This window comes from Otolemur garnettii, unplaced genomic scaffold (assembly GCF_000181295.1).
Source record: "Otolemur garnettii isolate 467f Iridium unplaced genomic scaffold, OtoGar3 scaffold00196, whole genome shotgun sequence".
Lineage (NCBI taxonomy): Eukaryota > Metazoa > Chordata > Mammalia > Primates > Galagidae > Otolemur > Otolemur garnettii.
In genome coordinates, this window is record NW_003852591.1 from 662,466 (window position 1) to 674,868 (window position 12,403).

Genomic DNA, 12,403 nt, shown 5'->3' on the forward strand with positions numbered 1-12,403 from the left:
ACTAATGATATGCACAATTTTATTTTTAAGTTGAAGTGTCCCTGATTACTCATTGAGGTTTTACTTGGTTATCATGTTGGAAAATGTTTTCTACTTTTGTCCTCTTGAGATAAAATTGAAGGTAATAGGACCTCTAAATATCGACTCTCTTAAATCCATTAAATACCTTTCTGTTGCGATTTTAATATGTTTATACAAAGACGTCGTTCTTAATATCAGTTAAGACTCACACAACTAGTACTTAAAAACCAGACAGTATGAAATGTTGATGCTCTTAAGGTTATAGGTAATATGATCCTAGGTATATAAATACTATAAGAGGAAACTTTTGTTTCCCTGTTTCTTAGTACTACTTTGTAATGGTAAACACATTGAAGTACTGTATTACAGACTTGATAACCAATAGCTCCTTCCAGTCAACATGTAGTAATAGGACTAGATTTAACCTCCAATGTGAAACAACAAAAAACAGACAGAATACACATAACAGTGGTTTTCAGGGCATTGGTGATGAGATACCAAAGGATGGTAATCTCTGAGAGAAGGCAGGTGATAATGTGAGGGCTAGCACTGCCCCAACTTAATGATTTGAGAAAATTCCTAAACTGCAACACAGACTTCCTGAGTTGAGGAAACTGTGCTGAGGGTCCAGGGAGACTACAACAGCTAGAACCATAGGACAGAACATCAGAGAGGAGAGAGCTGCTTGGAGAGAGAACCTTGAAGATCTGCATTGAATCTCCTTGACTGTTCAGCAGAATATAAGTTCACATACATGAGGAAAGTATCTGAGACCAAGGAAAGAGCCATATGAAAGCAATAGAGTAACAGTTCCTGGCACTCACAAAGTGCTGGGAATAATGCATATTCCCATCAGCCAGATTCGAGACATTTATAATTTACATTTTACTGTCTTTCCCTGTGTAGAATACTCAGGAAGATTTTCCTCAGTAGTGGGGAATAATTACCCCCAGCATTAGCACTACTTCAGATAATCAGTTTTAAGTAACATAACAAATCTTAAAAAGAAGTATGGAAATCCAGAGATATCCAGCACCCAAGAAGTTAAGATTCACAATGTCTAGCATCCAGTCAAAGATGACCAGGTATGCAAAGAAGTGAGAAAATATGACCTGTAATGAGTAATAATAAATTGAGACCAAATGGTAGTTGGCATAGATATTAAAATGAGCAGATAAGGACATTAAAACAGTTATAACTGTATTTCATATGTTTAAAAAGTTAAGTACAGAGGATTTTTTCAAAAGTCACAAATCGGCTTACAGAATTGAAAACAACCATGTCTGAGATGAAAAATACACTAAATAGGATTAATGGTAGATTGTATTATTACAGATTAGTGAACTTGAAAGCGTAGCAATGGGAGCTATTCTGAATAAAACAGAAAGAAGAAGAAGAAAAAAAAAGAACTTGTCCTCACTGCTGTCTCCAGTGAAAAGAGCATGAAAACAAGATGAGAGTAAGCTGTGGAACAGGAGAAGATAAAGAGACAGAAAATTTTGAAGAAATAATGGTGGAAAACATTGGAAGATTGACGAAAGCTATATAAACACATCTAAGGAGCCAAGTGAACCTCAAGCATAAGAAACATCAAGAAAACTATACCAAGGCAAGCTGTTGCTCAAAACTAGTGATAAAATAAAAATTTTGAAAGAAACGTGTTTTGTATAAGGAAGCAAGGATAAGGAAGATATCAGTTCTATTGTTGGAAATAATGCAAGAGAGAAGAGGGTGGAGCCACATCTTTAAAGTGTTGGAAGTGTGAGTGTGTGGGGGTCTGTCAGCCTAGAATTCTATGCCCAGCAAAAACATCTTTTAAAAAGGGAGGTCACATTTTCAGACCAGGAAAAAGAGGAAAAATTCTGTATGCATAGACCCATACTACAAAAAATGTTGAAAGATCTCTTCAGGTAGAAGGAAAGTGATACCATATGGAAATATGGACCTTTCCAAAGGAACAGAGAGTACTAGAAATAGTTGAGTACATGGATAAATATAAAAGATTTTCTTAATCAACAAAATCTCTTTAAGAGATAATTGACTACTTAAAAATAGTAACAGTAGGGTGGCACCTGTGGCTCAAAGGAGTAGGGCGCTGGCCCCATATGCTGGAGGTGGTGGGTTCAAACCCAGCCCCGGCCAAAAACTGCAAAAAAAAAAAAAAAAAAGTAACAGTATATTATGCAGTTTATACCATATATAAAAGTAAAATTTATGACAATAATGGCATAAAGCCTAGAAAAGAAGAAATTAAAGTATACTACTATAATTTTCTTATATGTGAAATGGTATATCATCACTTGAAGGTAGCCTGTCTATTATAAAGCCTAAGCAACCACTAAAATTATAAGATATATAGCTAATATGTTGAAAAGGGGGATAAAATAGATTATAAAAATTACTGTTAATCTACAGAGGCTCAAAAAGAGGAAAAAGATTGAAGAATAGGTGGGACAGAAAGGAAACAAATAACAAGATATAGAGCAAGAAATCAGAAATAGTCAGATTCAATTAAAAGAAAATAAGAGTTTATACTGCTTATCTAAATATACTTTATTTAAATGTACTTTAAGTATAAAAATAGAAGTAAAAAGATAAGGAAAGAAAATCAAAAAATAAGAAACCACAGCTGCTCCAGATGAGAAGGAATCAGCAAAAGAACTCCAGAAGTGTGAAGAATCCGACCCAAAGGACACTCCCAAAAGGGAACCACAAGCTCTCTAGCAATGGGTACCAACCAAATCAGAATATTGAAATGTCAGATAAAGAATTCCAAATGTGGATTGTAAATAAGCATATGATACAAAAGAAATATGAGAGACTGAATTCATTTATACATTAAAAAGAATAATAATGATAATTTACCATAACCAAGTGAGCTTCATCTCAGGGATAAAACAAGGATGGTCCAACATACATAAATCTATAAATATGATTCACTACATAAACAGAAGCAAAAACAAAGATCATATGGTCATCTTGATAGATGTAGCAAAAGCAGTTCCCAAAATTCAGCACCCTTTTGTGATGAGAACACGTACTTAACAAAATAGACGTAGGTGGAACATATCTCAAAATGTGAGAAACCCCCAGCCAACATGGTACTTAATGGGGAAAGTTGAAGGAATTTCCATTCTGAACTGGAAATGACAAGGATTCCCACTGTTACCACTTCTGTTCAGCACAGTGGTGGAAGTCCTACCCAGAGCAGTCAGACAAGAGAAGGAAATCATGGTATCCAAATGGGCAAAGAGGAAGTCAAACTGTATTTACTCTTTGCTGATGATATGATCTTACATGTAGAAAACCCCAAGGATTCCTCCAAGAGACTTGTGGAATTGATAAATTCAGCAAGGTCTCAGTTTACATCATTATATACAAATCAGTAAAATTTCTATACAACTGCAGTCAAGCTGAGAGTTAAATCAGAGACTCAATACCTTTCACAATAGTTGTAAGGGAAATAAAATATCAAGGAATATGTCTAACGAAGGAAGTGAAAGATCTCAAAAAAAAGAATAGAAATCACTGAGGAATTAAATTGCAGATAATGTTTACAAAGGAAAAAGGTCATATTCCTGGATCAGCAGACACAACATTGTCAAAATGTCCATACTACCCAAAGTGATTTGCAGATACAATGTGTTCCCCATCAGAATACCAACACTGGTTTTTGCTGATCTAGAAATAATAATTCTGAGCTTTGTTTAGGAGCAGAAAAGAGTCTGAATAGCCAAAGGAACTTTAAGCAAAAGTAACAAGTCTGGATGCATCACTTTCTCAAACTTCGAACTATGCTACAAGGTTATAGTAACCAAAAGAGTATGGTGCTGGCACAAAAATGGAGATGTAGACTAGTGGAATAAGAACAGCTCAAATATAAAACCATCCACAGATCGCCATTTAATCTTTGACAAAGTAAACAGCAATATTCCCTGGAGATGAGAAGCCCCATTCAATAAATGGTGCTGGGAAAATTGGATATCCATATGTAGAAAAACGAAGTAAGATCTATCTCACTACTCACTAAAATCAACTCAAGATAGATAATAGACTTAAATATTTTTAAGACTTGAAGCCTTAGAATTCTAGAAGCAAATGTGGAAAAAACTCTTTAGATATCAGCCTATGCAACGAATTTATGGAGAATACCCAAATGGCAATCACAGTAAAAGTAAAGGGGACATGATTGAATTAAAAAGCTTCTGCACAGCCAAGGAAACAATCAACAAAGCAAATAATCTGTGGAATTTGAGAAATTATTTGCACGCTGTATATCCAATTCAAGGTTAATAAACAGAATTTATAAAGAACTCAAGCACATCAGTATGAAAAATCAACCCCACTAAAAAGTGGGTAAAAGACATCAAGAGAAGATTTTCAAAAGAGGATAGACTAATGGCTAATAAAAAAATGCTCCACACAATTAGTGCTTCACAACACTAATAATCAGAAAAACAGTCAAAACCATGACAAGGTATCACCTATAACCCCAGTAAGATGGCTTTTATAAAAACAATCCAAACAATAGATGCTGGCATGAATATAGAGAAAAAGTAACACTTATATGCTGTTGGTGGGACTGCAGACTAGTCCAAAATCTATGGAAGATAGTATGGAGATTCCTCAAAGAACTAACGGGAGACCTGCCATTTGATCAGCAGTCCCACCGCTAGGATTTGCCCAAAGAACAAAAAGTCATTTTATCACAAAATACGCATACTTGAATGTTTATTTTAGCACAGTTCATTATCACAAAGAGGTGGAATCAATTCAAATGCCCATGAATTCATGAGGGGAGTAGTAAAATGTATACCATATAACACTATTGAGCCTTAAAAAAGTACATTGACATCCTTTGTAACAATCTGTATGAACTGGAGACCATTCTGCTAAAAGAAGTATCACAAGAATGGAAAAACAACCACCACATATGCTCAATATTAAATTGCAACCAACCAATCAGTAGTCATGGGCACAGATGGAAATCAATAAAAATCAAGCAGGTGCCGTGGGGGGGAGGTGAGGAGGGGGATGGGTGAATGCATACCTAATGGGTACAATGTACACTATCTGGGTGGTGGGCACACTTAGAACTTTGACTCAGCCGTATAAAAGCAATCCATAAAACATTTGCACCCTCGTAATATTCTGAAATTTAAAAAGTTAGAATGTGGAAAAAGATAGTTACAACATGCTGTTGCTAACAATAGGAATGCCGGAGTGACTGAATTAATGTCACACAAAGTAGATTTCAGAAAAAGAATATTACTAAGGGTAAAGAAGGTCATTTCATAGAGATAAGTGGTCAATTAAGATTTAGCATTCCTAAGTGTTTTAACATAGCTTCAAAGTACCTAAAGCAAAAACCAATAGAAATAGGAGAGACAAACTGACAATTATAGTTGATTTCAGTACTTTGAATGTTAGAACAATTATTTAGAAAATCAGTGAGGCTTTGATAGACTTGAACAATAGTATCAGCCAACCTGAGTTGATTGACATTTATGAAACACTCCACCCATGATAGGAGAATACATATTTCTCTAAGGGCTCATGAACATTTACTAAGATAAACCATAGTTTGAACCATAATACAAGAGTAAATAAATTTTAAAAGGATTCAAGTCATACATGGTAGAATTAAATTATAAATTAATGACAACAAAAAGCCTTGGAAAATTCCTAAATATTTGAAAACCATAACTAAATAACTCATGGATTAAATAAGAAATCAAGAGAGAGATTAGAAAGTATTTTGAAATGAATGATAATGAAAACACAGTATTTATGGAATTTTGAGATGCCACTAATGTGAGGTACCATGTGGGTTTGAAAAGAAAGGTTTCAAATCAGTGACACATTCCAGCATAGGAAACTAGAACAAGAGTACAGTAAGCCCAAGAAAGGAAATAGGAAGGACAAAACAATTCAGTGAGGAAACAGGAAAACAATAGAGAAAATCAAAGAAACAAAAAGCTCTTTTCTTTGAGAAAATTAATTGATAAATCTTTCACCAGCCTTATCAGAAATAGTAGAAAGACAACAAATTACCAATATTAAGAATGCAGGATACATTTCTACAGATTCTACATTTATTTATTTATTTATTTATTTATTTTTTAGAGATAGAGTCTCATTTTATTGCCCTCTGTGGAGTGCCCTGGTGTTACAGCTCACAGCAACCTCCAACTCTTGGGCTTAGGTGATTCTCTTGCCTCAGGCTCCTGAGTAGCTGGGACTACAGGTTCCTGCCAGAATGCCTGGCTATTTTTTTGTTGCAGTTTGGCTGGGGTCGGGTTCTGAAATGGGCAGGTTCCCAGCCCATCTCCTAGGCCTCCTCCCTCACCCAGGGTCAACTCCAAGAACAGGCTTCCCAGCTCATTCCCAGGTCCCCTCCTCCCCTCCCAGAGTCAATTCTGAGAACAGCCTTCAGAACAAGGAAGCACGAAAAGTCCCAAGTTCAAGTTCCTGGTGGACAAACAATGGTGGAAACTTACCCAAATTGTAACTCCCAAGCTGTAACCCCGCCCTGAGCTAACTGGCCACATCTCGCTTCTGTACTAGCATGCTTGCTCAGCTATGCAAAAAAAACTATAAAAAGACAACCTGCCCCCTACTTGGCCTCCAACTGTCTCAGAGCAGCAGCCCCCTGCTCAGAGGAAATAAATCACCAATCGATTGCACTTAAGTGGGGTCTGAGTCTGTCCTTTCAGGTCTCGATGGTTACAACAGTTCGAACCCACCACCCTCAGTATATGGGGCCGGTGCCCTACACACTGAGCCACAGGCACCACCCAGATTCTACAGTTATTAAAAGAAATTTGAAGGATATAAATTATCAAATTTTATTCTGATAAAAATATATAACCTTAATTGTCTTTTATCTATTAAAGGGAAGATGTCATTAGAAACCTTCCTTCAAAGAAAACTCTAGACCCAAATATATCAAAATAATATTTGAGTCAATGAAATGGAAAAAGGATAGACTTTTCAACAGATGGTGCTAGAACCATTGGATTTCCATATGCAAAAAAGAAAAAATATAGCCAGGTATGGTTGCTGGAGCTTTGTAATCCCAGGTACTGAGGAGGCTGAATGGGGAGAATGGCTTCAGCCTGAACAACATAGATTCTATCTCAAAAATAAGTAACTAAATAAAAATAAACTTGTATTCTTACCTTATGTCATATTATAAAAATTTATTAGAGACCTACAATAAAACTTCTAGGCAAAAACAAAACATGGGAGAAAATTCTTATGAACTTGGATAAGCAAAATTTCTTAGCTGTGATGCCCAAAACAAGATCAATAAGTGAACAAATTGATCGATTGGATTCATCAAAATTGAAAAATATTTTAAAATACCAAAGGAACGTACGTGTTCAGTGACAAAGGAGGTATGTAGGCAGGACAGTGGTTGGAAGGTGGTCATTGGATTTAGCACATCTGGAAATGCCATCTAAAGTAGAAATGTCAGAAATTTATTGATTTGCAAATACCGTTGAGCATTTTAATCTGGTAGAACTGTTAAGTAGTACAGAGATGTTTATGGATTTTATTTTTTAGGCTCAATTATATATATATATCTTTAGGTTAATAATTTTTAAACTTTTATGATTATATAAGTGATTACTTATCTTTTAAAAATATAGAAAGCTTTGAAGACAGAGGCGAACGATAATTGTTCCATGGAGAGAAAACCATTATTACTAATATCATTTTTGGTATACTGTCTTTTTAATCATATATGTGTGTTTTTTTAAAATAACAGAACTTATAGCCTCCTATACCCATGGTTTTATGTTATACTTTCTTTGTATAGAAAATGTGATGAACATTTTTTCATGCCATTTAATATTTTTTAAAAAGACTTTTAGCAAGTATTTAACATTTTGTAATTAAAATTTCCTAAAGAAGTTATGAGATATAGATCTTGCATATGTGTGAAATAGAAATCATCTTCATTTCTGTATGTAATATCTTGGGCATCATATTATTTCTTTTACAGTATCAATTTAATAAAGTATAGAATTGTCTTAGTGACATTGATAGAGGCAGAATTGATGGCCTTTGTTACTTCCTTCATTCTGAAGATGTGTAAGAGCCTATATTTAGGTAATTCTAGTAAGTGAGTTTTGATTATTTCAGATTTCTAAGAGGTGGGGGAAATAATGCCACTTGATGTCAAATTTGGTTGCAAATTTAGTCTTACCAAATAACATGTATTCAATTTTATTTTATTTTATTTTATTTTGAGACAGAGTTTTAAGCTGTAGCCCTGGGTAGTGTGCGGTGGCATCATAGCTCACAGCAACCTCAAACTCTTGGGTTTAAGAGATTGTCTTGCCTCAGCCTCCCAAGTAGCTGAAACTACAGGTGCCCACCACAATGCCTGGCTCTTTTTTGATTGTAGTTGTCATTGATGTTTGGCAGGCCCGGGCTGGATTCAAACCCGCCAGCTCCAGTATATGTGGCTGGCGCCCTAGCTGCTGAGATACAGGTGCCAAGACTAAATTCAATTTTTTTGGAAACTATTTTGAGATTTTGTTTTTTAAACTTAACGTGATTCTTTTCATATCTACTTTATTTGCCATCCAAGTTTGTTAGCTGTTTTGCCACAAATATAACAGAAAAACAGATGTAAAAGAGAGTAAAGTTTTTTAAAATAGAAATTAAAACTGTATTGCATACTGTAATTAGAACTTTGCAGTTCACTGGAGCAGTTTTATTTGTATATGAGACTTGTGTTAAGTGTCCACATGAAGCTAGTTTTTCTGTTTTTAAAAACAGATGTAAAAGAGAATAAAGTTTTTTAAAATAGAAATTAAAACTGTATTACATAGTGTAATTAGAACTTTGCAGTTCACTGGAGCAGTTTTATTTGTATATGAGTTTTGTGTTAAGTGTCCACATGAAGCTAGTTTTTCTTAGTATGATCTAAAACCTTATTGAAACTCAGTACCAAAAATGGACCTCAGCATATTATGAGCTTCATGTTGATATCTTCCTGCTTTTCAGTCTGATTAATTTCTTATATTCATAATATACTTATAAATTTTTCTATCTGTAGAAATCGTGAGATCCTGGAAAATGTGTTAGCTGTCATCCTGGCTATTCTTGTGGCTTTTTTGGGATCTATTCTGCTCATACAAGGCTTCTTCAGAGATATCTGGGTCTTCCAGTTCTGCCTGGTGATAGCCAGCTGTCAGTACTCACTACTTAAGGTACCGGCATCTTTTTTCATAGTATGGTATATATTTGTGTTAAAAAAACAGAATGTTTTGTACCACTCTTTATAGTAAGACAATAATTTTCAGGGTTGTTTTTTTTTTTTTTTGGATGTTTATATAAGATTGTATAAGAAACAGAAAGGGATGTAAACTTAAAAAATATAGTAGACCCTCTGTAAGTTGACCACCCAAGGAGCTGTAACAAACTGGTGAACAGATGGAGATGGTCAACATACGGAGTGAGGCCTGCAGTACTGATATGTACTTGTGATGCATGTCTGATCTGAAAATTAGGTCAACATAGGTTAATGTAAGGAGGTGGTCAACTATGGAGGTTCTACTATAATTATATGTAAATAGAGCTTCCGAAAAACTTTTATATTACAAGAAAATAATTGTATATTTGTTAAAGACTTCGCATTCTCGAGATTTATTTCCTTTTAACTCAGCAACATTAACTCTCCCACTCTCATCTTTTGAGTCTTCTATTCTGTGGGGGAAATTTATTAAAGTCTGTCATAAGTAATAAATATATTCCTTTGGAACATTGAAAAGAGAAGATAAATGTCACTTCATTATTCTTTAATAGTGACTCAGCAAACCAAACGTTACTAATTTTAAACTTTCAAAAAAATGAGAGAATCAACTCAACATAAAACCAAAGTTTCACTTTCTATTTAAATTGGTATAGATAATTAACACAAACTGTTTCCTTCCTTTTCTTTCCCAGTAAATCCCCTTTGCTTGTTTGCCTTAGGCATGCTAACCTACAGAGGCTTCAGGCATCCTAAACACTATGCCTTTAGTGCTGTTTGTACTCTAAGCTGTTCTTTTTCTCTCTCTCTCCGTTTATGGCTGTATATCTGGAGTGAGCCACCTAAGTCATCAGCTTCATTTCTTGAAGACTCATTCCTTTTTTCCTCATTGTAGTGAAATTACAGTCCCTGTGGTTGCTTGTCATCATTCTAATTGCTAAATCCATGTCCTTTTCTTAGTCTCTATTCCCTTGAGGCTACTTCATTTAATACCTATTGATACTGTCCTCCTGCTATGTGCTCATTGTTGATCTGAGATTTTATACCACCCTGGTGATTCTCATGCTTTTTAGATGACTCTCTTCTCTTTTGTTGATGTTTCTCTGTTCTTTTGACCACTTCTTAATTTATGATAATTCTCCAGGGTTTTATTTGGCTGCCTTCTCAGTTTATAGTTCCTTGCCAGTGAAGTCATCCTCTTTTATTACTTTATTTGTGCCCCATATATGACATTTATATCCAGATTTATATCTCAAAGCCTTTGCCTCTTTTCTTATATGTGTATTCAGCAGACAGTTGGGAATAGTTAAAAAATGGCACATTATTATCTTCTGATTAATTTTTCTTTTCCAATTTCTTTGCTTTTGACTATGGCAAAGAAATATTTATATACAGTAAGGAGCCAAGCACTAAGGTGAATCTGTCTACCATTTGCTAGTTCAGAAACTGTAAGCTAGATGCAAATTATTAATTAACGAAAATAAGTAATCTTACTTCTTGACTCTTATCAGGAAAAGATTTGAGAAGTTTTTAATATCACAGTGATATCAGTATCTGGAACTGATGTGTGGAACAGAATTATTGGAGGTCATTTTGTGATTGTAGAATATTTACTTCAAAGCCTTTTAGGCATTTTGTAAGTTGCGTGTAAGGTTATCAGGAAGGACTTCAGAGTAATTTGTCTTTTTGTTTCATTTTTAGAGTGTTCAACCAGATTCTTCTTCTCCTAGACATGTAAGTCATTCTTATATGGCTGTAATTTGTAGTTTCTTAATATTTTTCAAAGGCTTTTATTTTTTAGAATGCATAATTGAATTAAGATTTATTCTATTATTTTCTTATCTAAGTTTTGACACAATACTATAAATATAGGTGATTTGTTAGCTTGAAATAAAATGACATTGTACTTGTGGAGTCTAAATCTTGGTTGAAAATGATTCATTTTTAGGCAGCTTGCTTCAGGAGGAGGTTATCAGATAGGTAGATATTGTTTCTATAAACTTGTGATTACTTAAGTATTTGTATTTAATATATTTTAAATAATTAGATTTATGATAGATATTGAAGAATGAATTTTGAAGTAGTTAAAACCATTTTGTTTCACTTAAGTAATCATTGGGAGCAAGGATAAAGAAGTAATAAATTAGTCTGCTGTTAAGGCCATCGCACTAAGTGTTAAGATAAAAACTTTGTCTGCTTTGTGATTTTAGATGAAAGTATTATCTGCCTAGCACTATTTATTGTGAAGTATGAACAAAGTTTTTAGATCTAACTTGAATACTTATTTAATAGAAAGGCCAAAGGGTATTCTCTTTAAAGTAGTTAAAAAGTATTAATAGATTTCGAGGATAGATTATGATGGTGCTTGCTGAATGTTTTTTATCCATATACTGGAATAATTAATAGTGGGAATAGATGGCAAAATAAAACAAGGAGGAAAATGATTTTCTTTTGACTGATTATGTTTATTATTTTGTAGGAATAGTTTTGAAATATAATGACATACAGAAGCATTGCTTTTTAACTTTTTATTTTGATATAATTTCAGACTTAGAAAAAAGTTGCAAGGGTAGTACAAAGAAATCCAAACACCACTCACCCAGACTCCCTGTGTTAACATCTTAACCATGTTTGCTTAATCCCTATCTAGAACATGACCTCTCCCACATGGTAACTCTTTACCTCTAAGCATCTCAGTGTCTATTTTCTAGACACAAAAGCATACCTTCACATAACTTAATGTAGTTGTAAAACTAGAACATTAACATTGATATAGTTCTATTTCATAAACCACAGATCTTGGTTCTGGTTTTGCCTGTTCATTCAATGGCAATAGAAAATCTCTGATTATGTTTGGTTCCCAAATTTCCTTTGATCTGGAACAATTCTTTGGTATTTGTCTTTCATGATATTGAAATATTTGGATATAGGCCGCTTTATAGACTGTCCCTCAATTTGAGTTGAATGGTTTTTTTTCTGATTTGATACAGGCCATGCTTTTTTGGTTAGGAATGCTACAAAAGTGATGTGTTCAACTCAGGATATGATATGAGGATGCACATTTTTTTTGTCTCATTTTTAGTGATGTGAACGTTGACCATTTGGTTAAGGGGA

At 34.2% G+C, this 12,403-nt stretch overlaps 1 protein-coding gene across 1 annotated transcript in view; it reads left to right on the plus strand.

Annotated features, from left to right (window-relative positions):
* The window catches only part of PCNX1 (pecanex homolog 1), a 186,752-nt gene that overhangs the window by 107,445 nt on the left and 66,904 nt on the right, over window positions 1-12,403 (plus strand). Inside the window, exons 12-13 of the mRNA XM_023507659.1 lie at window positions 9,095-9,248; window positions 10,991-11,023. Of these exons, the coding sequence (XP_023363427.1) occupies window positions 9,095-9,248; window positions 10,991-11,023 (187 nt within the window). The remainder of the gene's footprint in view (window positions 1-9,094; window positions 9,249-10,990; window positions 11,024-12,403) is intronic.